Raw genomic sequence first — 15,020 nt, forward strand, 5'->3', positions numbered from 1 at the left:
CAGCACTTTGGGAGGCCGAGGTGGACGGATCATGAGGTCAGGAGTTCGAGACCATCCTGGCCAACATGGTGAAACCCCATCTCTATTAAAAATAGAAAAAGTAGTTGGTATGGTGGTGCATGCCTGTAATTCCAGCTACTCAGGAGGCTGAGGCAGGAGAATTGCTTGAACCAGGGAGTTGGAAATTGCAGTGAGCCAAGATTATGCCACTGCACTCCAGCCTAGTGACAAAGCATGACACCTTCTAAATAAATAAATGAAATTAAATGAAGACTAACCAGAGGAGATTAACATACTTTTCTTGAGGGAGTAGGAGGAGCAAAAGATAATCCTATGTTTAGCCTTACAGGTTCACTATTAATAATTACATCATGAAACCTATCAGGCTGGGTGTGGTGGTTCATACCAGTAGTCCCAGTGCTTTTAGAGTCTGATTTGGGCAGATCTTTTGAGCCCAGGAATTAGAGACCACCTGGGCAGCATGGTGAAACTCTGTCTTCACTAAAAATACAAAAATTAGCTGGGTGTAGTGGTGTGGGCCTATAGTCTCAGCTACTTGGGAGGCTGAGGTAGGTGGATCCTTTGAGCCTGGGAGGTTGCAGCTACAATGAGCGGAGATCACACTACTAGCCTAGGTAACAGATTGAGACCTTGTCTCAGAAAAAACCCTGAAATCCTGAAAAATATTTTCATATTTCCCAAGGCTTAGATCATGTTTTTCCTTCCATTAGGTGCTACAGAGCTTCAAGATAATGGACTACAGCCTCTTGATGTCAATCCACAATATAGATCATGCACAACGAGAGCCCTTAAGCAGTGAAACACAATACTCAGTTGACACTCGAAGACCAGCCCCACAAAAGGCTCTGTATTCTACAGCCATGGAATCCATCCAGGGAGAGGCTCGACGGGGCGGCACTATGGAGACCGATGACCAGTGAGTGGACTCAGGGGCACTAGGGAGGAGAACACAGGCTCACAGCACTTTTTCTTGAGGAAGGGACCCAGCTTCTAGAAAGCAGTAGCCTTGACTCAGCAGTTAAGTCAGTAACATTAATGTTTACAGAAGTATAAAATGAGCTTTAACAGGCTTTTTAAATATAAAAAGGAAAGAAGATTAATTTCGGGTTTATACTATATCTGAGAAGGAGAGCTGTTCAAGAGTTAAAGACTGAAAAAATTATACTTTAACTCTTAAATGCATTTCTGCAAACTATATTAGAACTTTATTTTATTTATTTATTTTTATTTATTATTATTATTTTTTTGAGACAGAGTTTCGCTCTTGTTACCCAGGCTGGAGTGCAATGGCGCATTCTCGGCTCACCGCAACCTCTGCCTCCTGGGTTCAAACGATTCTCCTGTCTCAGCCTTCCAAGTAGCTGGGATTACAGGCATGTGCCACCATGCCCGGCTAATTTTTTTTGTATTTAGTAGAGATGGGGTTTCACCATGTTGGCCAGGATGGTCTTGATCTCTTGACCTCGTGATCCTCCCGCCTCAGCCTCCCAAAGTGCTGGGATTACAGGCGTGAGCCATTGCGCCCAGTTGAAGTTTATTATTTTTTAATCTACCCTTTTTGTTAGTAATATATTAAAACTTTATCAAAAATAATTAATGGGCTGGGTACAGTGGTTCACGCCAGTAATCCCAGCACTTTGGGAGGCTGAGGCAGGCACATCACTTGAGTCTGGGAGTTTGAGACCAGTCTGAGCATCACAATGAGACCTTATCTTTACAAAAAATAAAAATACCTGAGTTTGTTGGTGAGCGCTTGTGGTCCCATCTACTCAGGAAGGTGAGGCAGAAGAATTGCTTGAGCCCAGGAGGTCAAGGCTGCAATGAGCCACTGTATGTGCCACTGCACTCCAGCCTGGGCAACAGAATGAGATCCTGTCTCAAAAAAAAAAAAAAATTATTATAGATTTTGGGGAAGGCCTCTGCATCATGGATCTCATGGATCTATCTAGTAAGTGTAGTTACTGAAATATCACAAGTATTTTAGGTGGTGTCGTTTTTTTAAGGAGTCCTGTAACATAACTCAATAAGAGTGTCTTAGTGGGCATAAATTAAGATAACAAAAGTACTTAAGAAGTTCAGAGTTAACTTGGAGAGCATTCCCAAAATTGCTGAGTAGTGGCCATTTTAGATTCTCTTTGGTCGAATTAGAGTGGTAGGCAAGGAGATTTGGAGGAAACTAGATTATAATACATACTGCACAGAGTACCTGAGTTTAGAGGAGGGATCTCATTTTCTCCTGTTTTTTGTTTTGTTTTGTTTTTAAATATATTTCTTTCTCTTTTTGTCTGATGTCCTGGTTTATGGAGGATGAGACAATTATGTTTAGGTTTTAGTTCCCTGTCCTGTCTGACTCAACTAGCCAACAGATTTTCTTAACCTTACTTTTTTGCCTTTTGCAGTATGGGTGGCATCCCCGCCCGGAATAGTAAAGGGGAAAGGCTTCTGCTTTATATTGGCATCATTGACATTCTACAGTCTTACAGGTGAGGAGCATATGGATCCCAAATTAAGAGAGGGTGGTATGGATAGCCACTCACATTTCTCTTTTAGATGGGTTTGTTGCCAGGTTCTTCCTGAAGCAAGAACAGTGAAGTAAGTGGCTACTTACTTCATTAGTTTTCAGGTGGTTTATTTCCTTCATTTTGCCACTTTCCCCGGCCTTTATAACCTCCCTCCCCAAATATAATGTATACCTTTTGTAGAAAGCTGAGTCAGTCCTTGGAAGCACCAGGGTAGAATATGCCATCTGTCTGGCTCTTTGTAAAAACCGGTGAGATGAGTCATACTCCACATTGGGATACAGCTGGAAATGTTACCCTTTTCCATGGAGGAAAAACAGGAGGGTCACTGTGTTCTATAACAAGTATTGGCCTGTGGAACTAAGAGGCAATGATGTGATCATCAGGGAGGAGCTGGAAATGTTAGACCCCAGTTTTGTTCCTGTAAGGTTTTAGGTACTAATGAGGGGGGCCAGTACTTGATTTGTTGGTTCAGTATTATCATCCAATTTTAACTACCCTTTCCAGTCTTGTCCATATGTTCCTTCAGCTCTCCTTTTATAATAAATATTCATGTCCCTGATTTGCCAGGGACATAAATTATCCTCTTCCCATGGGGGAATAGTTGACTTACCCAGAAATAACATTGATCTCATGAAGAACCAGCACTGCCATGGTTTTCTTTGGAAAACCAGTGTACCAGTGGATATGCTTTCCAGCTTCTGTCTTTCCAAGGATTTCTGTTACCCTTTTAACCCCTAAAATAGAACGTTATTAAGGTCATTTATTTTAAAATGACATGCATAGGTGATGTACATTTTTCTTGTAGGTTTGTTAAGAAGTTGGAGCACTCTTGGAAAGCCCTGGTACATGACGGGGTGAGTCGCAATACTAGAGGCTCACTTCCCACTTCTGCCTCCGTCACTTCTGATTTGCTTTCTCCGTTTCTTGCATTTCTTGTTTTCTTTGCTTTTTTTTTTTTTTTTTTTGAGACACGGTCTCACTGTGTCACCCAAGCTGAATGCAGTGGCATGATCTTAGCTCACTGCAACCTCCGTCTTTCAGTTTCAAGTGATTCTTCTGGCTCAGCTTCCCAAGTAGCTGGGACTACAGGCATGCACCACCATGCACAGCTAATTTTTTTTTTTTAGATGGAGTCTCACTTTGTCAGGCTAGAGTGCAATGGTGCGTTCTTGGCTCATTGTAGGCTCCACCTCCCAGGATCAAGTGATTCTTCTGCTTTAGCCTCCTGAGTAGCTGGGACTACAGGCACATGCCACCACACCCGGCTAATTTTTGTATGTTATTAGAGACAGGGTTTCACCATGTTGGCCAGGCTGGTCTTGCTCCCGACCTCAAAGTGATCCACCCACCTTGGCTTCCCGAAGTGCTGGGTTGAGATGGAGTCTCACTCTGTCACTCAGGCTGGGGTGTAGTGGTGCAATCTCGGCTCACTTCAACCTCCACCTCCTAGGTTCAAATGATTCTCGTGCCTCAGCCTCCCATGTAGCTGGGATTACAGATGCCTGCCACCACGCCTGGCTGATTTTTGTATTTATAGTAGAGATGGGGTTTCGCCATGTTGGCCAGGCTGATCTCGAAGTCCTTACCTCAGGGGATCTGCCCACCTTGGCCTCCCAAAGTGCTGGGATTATAGGCATGAGCCACTGCGCCCAGCCTCTTGCATTTATTTCTTATTTCATTTGTGGATTTTTCCTTTTTCCTAGGGGCTCGGTCTGGGGGAAGATGACCCCTGGACTAGAGATTCTCTTGCTGGGCCTCCCTTTGTCTGACTCTATAGCCATTTCTTCTCTTCTGCAGGACACTGTCTCAGTGCATCGCCCAGGCTTCTACGCCGAACGATTCCAGCGCTTCATGTGCAACACAGTATTTAAGAAGATCCCCTGTAAGTGGTTTCTACCAAATGACTGCCTACTCCTACCCAGTGGCTTCCTTACCCCAAGAGAACAGGGGACAGGACACCTCTGGTAGGGAGCTGCCAACGCCAGAGGCCTCTCCTTCCACCTACATCCCACAAGAGTCCTTTCTTGTCCTTTATGTTAGTCAGTCTGTCACATTTGTTTCCAAGTTGCTGTTTTTACCTTGGCTCTTCCTGCGTATGTCAGTGAGGTGAGGGCCATTTAAGTGCAATTGTGGATCTAGGATCCATGCCACACAGAGGGATAGGCAGAGCCCGACTTTTATGTACAGAGATATGCAAAGAGGTTACCAGTGTTCTGTTTTCTCTTCTTGACTGTCTCAAGTGGTTAGAGAAGCATTTACTGATTTCTGCTTAGCACATGTTCTTCGTCTCTTTCCTCAACTTTCTTATGTAAGAAGTGCCATTTTTTTTTTTTCAAATCTTCCATGCTGCTGCCACAGCAAATTCTAGCTTCTCTTTTCCCTTCTTCTCATTTTAGGCATCATTAGTCCCATAGTGAGGCAGAGGGACCTAGGCATGCCAGGCAGTCTTAAGGGACATGGAAAAACCAGGCTGTGTGCAATGTCTCACACCTATAATCTCAGCACTTTGGGAAACCAAGGCAGGAAGATTGGTTCAGTCCAGGAGTTTGGAACCAACCTGGGCGACATGACGAGACCTCGTCTCTACAAAAAATTTTAAAAAGGAAAGGAAAAAAAAGAATTTCAATCTTTACAAAGTGATAATAATATACAAGAATAAATTATAGTGCTGGGTGCATATGTGCTATGAAGATGTGCAGCAAAAGAGTTACCTTTTTCTGCTGGGCACAGTGGCTCACACCTGTAATCCCAGCACTTTGGGAGGCCGAGGTGGGCAGATCACCTGAGGTCAGGAGTTCAAGACCAACCTGACCAACATGGTGAAACCCTGTCTCTCTCTATATATATATTTACATATATAAAATGAAAATAAAAAATTAGCCGGGTGTGGTGGCACATTCCTATAATCCCAGCTACTCAGGAGGCTGAAGCACAAGAATCGCTTAAACTCTGGAGGTGGAGGTTACAGTCAGCCAAGTTTGCACCATTGCACTCCAGCCTGGGCAACAAGGTTGAAACTTCATCTCAAGAAGAAAAACAAAAAGGGAATTACGCAATAGGGGACATTTCATCTGATGGAAGCAAAGCCATCAGAGTTCCGTGTTGGAGGGGGAGGTGTAGATATATTACCTTTCTTCGTGGCTTTCCTGCCTCTGGAAAGTGAAGAGAGCTAATACCTTGTTCTCTGAATAGCAGTTCATAGAACCTATCTCTGTTGACATTAGCCTTTTCATTTTTCAAAACAACTTTGAGTGTGTGTTGGGGATACTAGCAATTTATATGTATGTCTTGGTAATGGTTGCTAAGGTGGTTTCTAAATAGGCTCTCTCTTTCCCTTTTGAAGTGAAGCCTTCTCCTTCCAAAAAGTTCCGGTCTGGTTCATCTTTCTCTCGGCGAGCAGGCTCCAGTGGCAACTCCTGCATTACTTACCAGCCATCCGTCTCTGGGGAACACAAGGCACAAGTGACAACAAAGGCGGAAGTGGAGCCAGGTCAGCTAGGGCTGAGGTCCCCATGTGATTGGGTACTCCCTCCCTCCCTTCTGAGCCCTTACCTTGTCCGGTCAGGACCTTCGCTCCCCATTTCTATCCAGGAAGCCAAGCTGCTACATATTTTCCCCTGTATTTTCCCTACCCCATCTTCTCTTTCTTTTTCTCCAGGAGTTCATCTTGGCCGTCCTGATGTTTTACCTCAAACTCCACCGTTGGAGGAAATCAATGAGGGCTCACCTATTCCTGATCCCAGTTTCTCACCTGTAGTTGGAGAGACTTTGCAAATGCGAACTACAAGGTTGGTTTATTGGCCTCTTTCTCCGTGTAATCTTAACCCTCAAGTCCTTGGAAACCTTCGTAATTAGATTGCATCATAATAAATTACCCCAAAGGTTAGTGGCTTAAAATAACCAACATATATCATACTTTATGTGGGTCAGGAATCCAGGTCCAGCTTAGCTGGATCCTCTGGCCGAAGATTTCTCATGAAGTGGCATTTAAGCTGTTGGCCAGGGCTGGGGTCCCGTCTGAAGGCTCAAATGGGAGGATCTGCTTCTAACTTATTTACGTGGTTACAGGTAGGAATCTGATCCTTGGGGGTTGCTGAACTGAGGGCCTTAGTTCCTTGCTGGCTGTTGGCTGGGGGCTTCCCTCAGTTCTTTGTTACATGGACCTCTCCATAGGACAGCTCAGTACATGACAGCTGGCCTCTGACAGTGAACAAGAGAGCATGTACCTATGCAGAAACCATATCCTCTTATAGCATAATCTCAGAATTGACATTCTACTTAACTACTTGTGCTATATTCTATTCACTAAATGCAGCCTACACTCAAGAGGAATGAATTACCTATTGATGTGACTACCAGGGGGCACAGGGATCATTGGGAGCCATCTTAGAAACTGTCTGTCACAGTCTGCCCTCTGGTCTCCAGTAGTTTACATACCTCCATGTCCAAAATACACGGACACCCTCCCAAGGTCTCCAGAAGTCTCATCCCATTGTAGCCTTAGCTCAAAGTCCAGAGTTTTATTACCTAAATTAGGTCCAGGTTTGGATGAGCCCCCGCCAGGTATAGTTCCTTAAGCACAGCTCCTTGAGTACAGTTCCTCTTAATCTGTGAACCTGTGGAGCTAAAGAGACAAGTTATCCTTTCCCCATGTGCCTAGCATGCAATCATGAGACAGGCATTAGATAACCAATATATACATTTTTGTACATAAAAGGGGAGAATGGGAGGCACAGAAAGGAGTCATTAATTTTATTAGCTGTTCCAAAATCCAGGAAATGTTGGAGTTTATCAGGCCTTAAACAGAGGAATAATTCTCCATGGTTGTTGGCTCTGCGATCTAGACTCTTGGATTTGTCTTCTGAGTCTTTCTTTTTCATCAAAGCTGGAGTATATTTTTACTTGAGTTCTTAGCTCAGCCTGCTTCTTTCCAGTAGAATTTTGGGGGAACTGGTGGTCTCTTTATTTTGTACTGTTTCTGTCCTTTTTGATCCAAGATGGCAGTGTTTCTATGATATCGAAGATTTTGTGGGCCTCCTGTGATTCTCTTTGGATTTGCTCCATTAGACAAAAGCCACACTCATAAATATCTTCATGAGACCTAAGCTTGTTAGAGACCCTGTTTTTCACTTGAAAGAATCTGTGGAACATAATCTTTTTGAACAGCCTTTTGTATGGCTGAATAGTACAATCATACTCCATATCCACAGGTTCCACATTCCAGATTCAACCAACTGTGAACAGAAAACACCTGAGAGCCTGGTGTGGTGGCTTATGCCTGTAATCCCACCACTTTGGGAGGCTGAGGTGGGAGGATTGCTTGAGGCTGTTTGAGACCAGCCTGGTAATTACAACGAGACTCTGTCCCTTAGAAAAGGCCAGGCACAGTGGTTCACACCTGTTATCCCAGCACTTTGGAAGGCCGAGGCAGGCAGATCACGAGATCAGGAGATTGGAACCATCCTGGCTAACACGGTGAAACGCTGTCTCTACGAAAAATACAGAAAATTAGCCAGGCATGATGGCAGATGCCTGGGGTCCCAGTTACTCGGGAGGCTGAGGCAGAAGAATAGCTTGAACCTGGGAGGCAAAGGTTGCAGTGAGCTGAGATTCCTCCACTGCACCCCAGCCTGGGCAACAGAGTGAGTCTCTGTCTCAAAAAAATTCTTGGTGAAGAAATCGAGACCATCCTGGTCAACATGGTGAAACCCCATCTCTACTAAAAATATAAAAAATTAGCTGGGCATGGTGGCCCATGCAGGTAATCCCAGCTACTCAGGAGGCTGAGGCAGGAGAATTGCCTGAACCCAGGAGGCGGAGGTTACAGTGAGCCGAGATGGTGCCATTGCACTCCAGCCTGGGTAACAAGAGCGAAACTCTGTCTCAAAAAAAAAAAAAAAAAAATTCTTGTATGTTGTTTCTGAGATGTACTATACAATTAGGCCTACAGTGGTTGTGTCTGTAAATTTTATGTGGACTTCTCTTGTCATTATTCCCTGAACAATACATTATAACAACTATATACATAGCATTTACACTGTATTAGTTATTACAGATAATCTAGGGGTGATTTAAAATATATGGAGGGCTGATTGCGATGGCTCATGCCTGTAATCCTAGCACTTTGGTTGACTGAGACCAGATCACTTGAACCCAGAAGTTTAAGACCAGCCTAAGAGCAACATGGCAAAATCCCATCTCTACCAAAAATACAAAAAAATTAGCCTGGCTTGGTGGTACGTGCTTGTAGCCCCACCTGCTCGGGAGGCTGAGGCAGGAGGATCACTTGAACCGGGAGGCGGAGGTTTCAGTGAGCCAAATTGAACCAGCGGACTCCAACGTAGTTGACAGAGCAAGACCCTATCTCAATATATAAATAAATATAAAGTATATGGAAGATGTCCATAAGTTATATGCAAATACCATACCATTCTATATAAGGGACTTGTGCATCTGTGGATTTTGGTATTCAAGAGGAGATGCTGGAACTAGTCCCCCACAGATAACTGAGGGATGACTATACTCTGAACCAATGCTTTTTGTTTTTCTGAGGTCTTAATGAAATGTTTCATAGTCATATATTTGGCTTCGTCTTTAGACCACATTTTCTTGGCAGTGCCCTGGAGCTTATCCTTGCTCAAAAGCCTTTTTTTTTTTTTGGGTAGATATGATGTCTCATTGCGTTAACCAGGTTGGTCTTAAACAGTCCTTTTCCCTCTGCCTCCTGAAGTGAGCCACCGTATGTGGCCTGCCATTTCTTAATTTTAGCATCATTTATCTCTGGAGAATTTTCAAGACCTATCACCTTCTGGAATCTTTTTGTTTAATAGTCCTTCCCATAATTTCTTTCCTTTTTTTTCTCTTTTCTTTTCTTTCGACAGAGTCTTACTGTGTCACCCAGGCTGGAGTGCAGTGGCATGGTCTTGGCTCACTGCAACCTCCACCTCCTGGGATCAAGCTGTTCTCCTGCCTCAGCCTCCCAAGTAGCTGGGACTTGACAGGCGTGCACCACCACTCCTGGCTAATTTTTGTATTTTTAGTAGAGACAGGATTTCACTATGTTGGCCAGGCTGGTCTCGAACTCCTGACCTCTTGAGTTGCCCGCCTCTGCCTCCCAAAGTGCTGGGATTACAGGCTTGAACTACGGCCCCTGGCCTCTTATATTTTACTATAAGCATCAAGAGAAAACCAGGTGGTGCCTGCATGACTTTGCTTGGAAATCTCCTTAGCTAGATTGTCCAATTCATGAGGCACATATTCTACTTTTCACATAATCACAAATGACATTGTTGCTAAACTTTGTGCTGCTGCCTTACTAGGATCTCCTTTCCTTCAGTTTGCAATAAAATTTTTCTCACTTTAAGCCCTCACCGGCAACCCCCTTTAAGTCCAAAATTCTATAAACAGCATATTCAGGACAAGAAGTTTTCACTAAAATGCTCCTCCAAGCCACCCCCAATTCGCTCTTGTTACGCAGGCTGGAGTGCAATGGCGCAATCTCGGCTCACCGCAACCTCCGCCTCCTGGGTTCAGGCAATTCTCCTGCCTCAGCCTCCTGAGTAGCTGGGATTACAGGCACGCGCCACCATGCCCAGCTAATTTTTTGTATTTTTAGTAGAGACGGGGTTTCACCATGTTGACCAGGATAGTCTCGATCTCTTGACCTCGTCATCCACACGCCTCGGCCTTCCAAAGTGCTGGGATTACAGGCTTGAGCCACCGTTCCCGGCCTAATTTTTTTTTTTTTTTAAGACAGACTCTCGGCCGGGCGCGGTGGCTCAAGCCTGTAATCCCAGCACTTTGGGAGGCCGAGGCGGGTGGATCACTAGGTCAAGATATCGAGACCATCCTGGTCAACATGGTGAAACCCCGTCTCTACTAAAGATACAAAAAATTAGCTGGGCATGGTGGCGCGTGCCTGTAATCCCAGCTGCTCAGGAGGCTGAGGCAGGAGAATTGCCTGAACCCAGGAGGCGGAGGTTGCGGTGAGCCGAGATTGCGCCATTGCACTCCAGCCTGGGTAACAAGAGTGAAACTCCGTCTCCAAAAAAAAAAAAAAAGACAGACTCTCACTCTGTTGCCCAGGCTGGAATGCAGTGGTGCAGTCTCAGCTCACTGCAACCTCTGCCTCACAGGTTCAAGCAATTCTCCTGTCCCAGTCTCCCAAGTAGCTGGGATTACAGGTGTGTACCACCATGCCCAGCTAATTTTTGTATTTTTAGTAGTGACAGGGTTTCACCATGTTTGCCAAGCTAGTCCGAAACTCCTGACCTCAGGTGATCCACCCACCTCGGTTTCCCAAAGTGCTGGGATTACAGGCATGAGCCACAACGCCTGGACTTTTTTTTTTTTTTTTTGAGACAGGATCTCCCTCTGTCACTCAGGTTAGAACGTAGTGGCATGATCTTGGTTCATTGCAACCTTCGCCTCCCAGGTTCAAGCCATTCTCCTGCCTCAGCTTTCTCGAGTAGCTGGGATTACAAGTGTGTACCATCACACCTGGCTAATTTGTATTTTTAGTAGACATGGGGTTTCACCATGTTACTCAGGCTGGTCTTGAACTCCTGGCTTCAGTTGATCTTCGGGCTCAGGCTCCCAAAGTGCTGGGATTACAGGCATGAGCCACTGCACCGGGCTATCACCCCCAAATTTTAGATTTTTGTTATGGCAGCACCTGAATTCCAGGTACAAAAATCTATATTGTCTATTTTTGTGTAACTAATTAACCCCATACTTAGCTGTTGAAAACAAACATTTATCTCAGTCTCTGGGCGTGGTGGCTCACACCTGTAATCCCAGCTCTTTGGGAGGCTGAGGAGGGTCGATCACCTGAGGTCAGGAGTTCGAGACCAGTCTGGCCAACATGGTGAAACCCTGTCTCTACTAAAAATAGAAAAATTAGCTGGGCGTTTTGGCACATGCCTGTAATGACAGCTACTCAGGAGGCAGAGGTGGGAGAATCGCTTGAACCCAGGACGTGGAGGTTGCAGTGAACTAAGATCATACCATCACGCTCCAGCCTGGGCAACAAGAGTGAGATCTGTTTCAAAAAAAAAGTAAAAATGTATTATCTCAGTTTCTGTACCTTAGCTGGTTGCCTTTGGTTTGGGTTCTCTCTGGAGATTACAGTCAAGCTGTTAGTCCCAAAGCTTATCTGAGGGAAGATCAGCTTCTCAGCTCACTTACACAGTTGTTGGCAGTATTCGGTTCCTTGTCACATCACCCTATGCATAGCCAGCTTATAGCATAGCTGCTATGAGCAGGCAAGCAGGGGTGAGAACGTGAGTCCAAGAAGAAGCTACAGTCTTTTTGTAACCTAATCTCGAAATGGACATTCCATCACCTGTGCTGCATTCTGTTCATGAGAAAAGAATCACTAAGTGCAGCCCACGCTCGAGAGGAGAGAGAATTACATGATGGCATGAATCAGGAGGTAGGGATTATTGGGGCAATCTTAGAGAGTACCTGCCACACCTGGAGATTGAAACAGAAGAGGGCAGGGTACTGGGAAATACAGTATTCAAGAAGCTAAACATAGTTAAACAATGTGCTTCTAAATGTAGTAGCTTCTTAGCCTCTTGTTTCCAAATTCCAAATTGATTCTGAAGTGAAAAATAGAGAAGCAGTATGAGATTTTAAGAGGAGAGTCCTTTCCTCTTGTCTTCTAATTCTTTTTCTCTCTGCTTCTATTTTTTCTCCTGTTAGTACAACCTTGGAAAAGCTTGAAATTGCAGAGTCAGAGTTCACCCATGTGAGTGTCTGGGATGTGTGGGAGGCGAATGTTTTGGAGGGTATAAAGACAATCACTGATGGCCTGGAACCGGAAGTTAATTAGCAAGGTTAGAGGATTTGGGTACCTCCTAAATCTTGTTCTTTTAAAAAATGTGTTTTTGTGGCTTGCGCCTGTAATCCCAGCACTTTGGGAGGCCGAGGCGGGTGGATCATGAGGTCAAGAGATCTAGACCATCCTGGTCAACATGGTGAAACCCCATCCCTACTAAAAAATACAAAAAAAATTAGCTGGGCATGGTGGCGCTTGCCTGTAATCCCAGCTACTCAGGAGGCTGAGGCAGGAGAATTGCCTGAACCCAGGAGGCGGAGGTTGTGGTGAGCCGAGGTCGTGCCATTGCATTCCAGCCTGGGTAACAAGAGCGAAACTCCATCTCAAAAATAAAGTGTTTTTGGTACCTCATATTTGGAGGCTAAGGCTGAAATAGAAACTTTTTAATGCTTGAATTCCATTACTGCCTTATCTCATACTCCACTTTCTTAACTTTACATTCTTTCCTTTTCAGTAAGTGCAAAGCCTCAGAAGACCTGGATCAAGATTCTGTCATCTCTGTGATCCCAAGATGTTAGCCTTTGCCCCAACAATGCTGAATTTTCTTCTACTTGATCATCAAAAAAGGAGTGTAGGGCCGGGCGCGGTGGCTCACGCCTGTAATCCCAGCACTTTGGGAGGCCAAGGCAGGTGGATCACGAGGTCAAGATATCGAGACCATCCTGGTCAACATGGTGAAACCCTGTCTCTACTAAAAATACAAAAAATTAGCTGGGCATGGTGGCACGTGCCTGTAATCCCAGCTACTCAGGAGGCTGAGGCAGGAGAATTGCCTGAACCCAGGAGGCGGAGGTTGCAGTGAGTCGAGATCTCACCATTGCACTCCAGCCTGGGTAACAAGAATGAAATTCTGTCTCGAAGAAAAAAAAAGGAGTGTAATAGAAGCGAGAGGAGCTCTCCATTTTCTTCCTTAAGAAGAACCTCCTCTCCTTCCCCTTCCTCATGAATGGGCATTGGTGTCTCAGATAGTTGAGGACCGCAGCATCCCCTCCACTCCAGAGTTGGGTAGCACGGATTTTCAACTGACTAACCTTGGCTTCCACAATTGAACTTTTTTCAGACCCCTATTCTTTGTGCTGGAAATGGGATTGCTGGACTTGGCAGTTTTCTTTCCCCTCGTCTTTCACCAGAAACTGGACTCCTTAATTTCCTCAGGACAGACTAGCTGGCACATTATCCCTACCTTAGTTCTTTCTCTCTGATCCCTGGAAGAAGACCCCTATAATCTCTGTAAAAGTTTTTGGGGGATAAAGGTATTTAACCACCTCCCAACTTTTTTTTTTTTTTCTGAAAAAAGGAAAAAGCACACAGCACACAATTTTAAGCCAGTTTCAGATCAAAACTCCAGAAGTGTTGACAAGATGCCTATTCTTAGGGTTCCCTCAGAAGAGCCATGGTGTTTTTGAAGAGTAGTGATTGCTCTGCCAGAAGCAGCTCCTCTAAACTCCTCCTCTCTTGAATGAATTTCTTAAGGCTGAAGGAATGGAGAGAGTGGGACATGGGGTATTCTTTACCCCTTTTGTTAAAACAGGAGGCAGCCATGGGCTGGGAGATCATAGCCCTTTCTAGGCAGAATCCTATTCACTGCCCGGCTATAATGATTATTACTGTTTTGCAATTTGAAGTATATTCTGGTTGTTTTTTTAAATATGAAGACTTACCAAATGAATTTTAGATCATTCTCCAAAGGAGATGTTTTTTTGCTCTTCCCATCTTTTCCAACAGCGTTCTCCTATTTGTGGAGCTAAGTTGAAGAGGGGACACCTATCCGTTTAACAGGCAGTCCGTATCTACGAGGCTAGCAAATATTTTCTTAAACTCATGGGAAGACAGCAGACTCTTGCCTCGGTGAGGTCATTGCTGTGCCATATGTCCTACCCCCCGTCTTCATGCAGGGAAGTTGGAAAGGGGGCTACATGTGCCCTCTCCTCCCCATCTACAAGAGTTACCGTTTTCCATCTGATCCTTCTGTTCTTATCAGGGGAAGAAGGGGGCCTGATATCTCAGGCAGATTATTGAATTGCTGTTCTATCCCTTCTCTGTCCCACTCTGCCTTGATAGTAGGTTAGCTCATACCCCCAATAACTGTCTATATTAGACACCCCCAGCCAGTTTCTGGCTGCCTGTCTTTGCTGCCATGTTCTTTTTTACAAGAAGGAAAGAAACAGTTCTTGCTATTTTTTTTCATAATTTACTATTTATGATGTATTTAAGTGTTTTATTAAGGGCAGAGTTCTGTAAGGGGTGGGAGGGAATATTTGAGGGAGGGCTGGGTCTTAGGGAAAGGAATGGGGAGTCAACATTTTTATGAAGTGTCACTATTTGCCTCTACTTTGTATTGTTCAGAAATGGCAAATGCAGTATAAAAGTGATACATGGTTTTAATGTAATAAACTTTAATCAGTTATTTAAAATTCTTTCTTCTTGATTCTTTTTCATACACCATCTGCTCACCCTCCTACTCCACCACCCAGGCTCAGTTTCGTTCATGTTACCCTAAACAAAAGCTGCCTATTTTCCAGCTTGCAACACTCCAGCTTCACTCTTAAGGCTTTATGTCCTCCTCCTCAGCGACCAGATTATCTTAACAAGGAAAAGCAGTGAATGAATATGAGGGGAATTATCGTTCGGTCTCT

The 15,020-nt window shown here is 44.6% G+C and overlaps 1 protein-coding gene across 15 annotated transcripts in view; it reads left to right on the forward strand.

Annotated features, from left to right (window-relative positions):
- PIP5K1A (phosphatidylinositol-4-phosphate 5-kinase type 1 alpha) overlaps positions 1-14,798 on the forward strand; it is a 50,939-nt gene extending 36,141 nt beyond the window's left edge. For 5 of the 15 annotated variants that reach the window (XM_008984335.5, XM_008984337.5, XM_008984338.5 and 2 more), the window contains 8 exons: positions 732-937; positions 2,421-2,504; positions 3,349-3,397; positions 4,341-4,425; positions 5,887-6,033; positions 6,202-6,331; positions 12,249-12,382; positions 12,839-14,798. In XM_008984335.5, coding sequence (XP_008982583.1) covers positions 732-937; positions 2,421-2,504; positions 3,349-3,397; positions 4,341-4,425; positions 5,887-6,033; positions 6,202-6,331; positions 12,249-12,378 — 831 coding nt within the window. In that variant the 3' untranslated portion in view covers positions 12,379-12,382; positions 12,839-14,798. The remainder of the gene's footprint in view (positions 1-731; positions 938-2,420; positions 2,505-3,348; positions 3,398-4,340; positions 4,426-5,886; positions 6,034-6,201; positions 6,332-12,248; positions 12,383-12,838) is intronic. The other 10 variants (XM_002759939.7, XM_078355621.1, XM_035279604.3 and 7 more) reach the window with 2 other exon arrangements.
- The last annotated feature ends 222 nt before the right edge of the window (positions 14,799-15,020 follow it).

Source organism: Callithrix jacchus, chromosome 18 (assembly GCF_049354715.1).
Source record: "Callithrix jacchus isolate 240 chromosome 18, calJac240_pri, whole genome shotgun sequence".
Classification (NCBI taxonomy): Eukaryota; Metazoa; Chordata; class Mammalia; order Primates; family Cebidae; genus Callithrix; species Callithrix jacchus.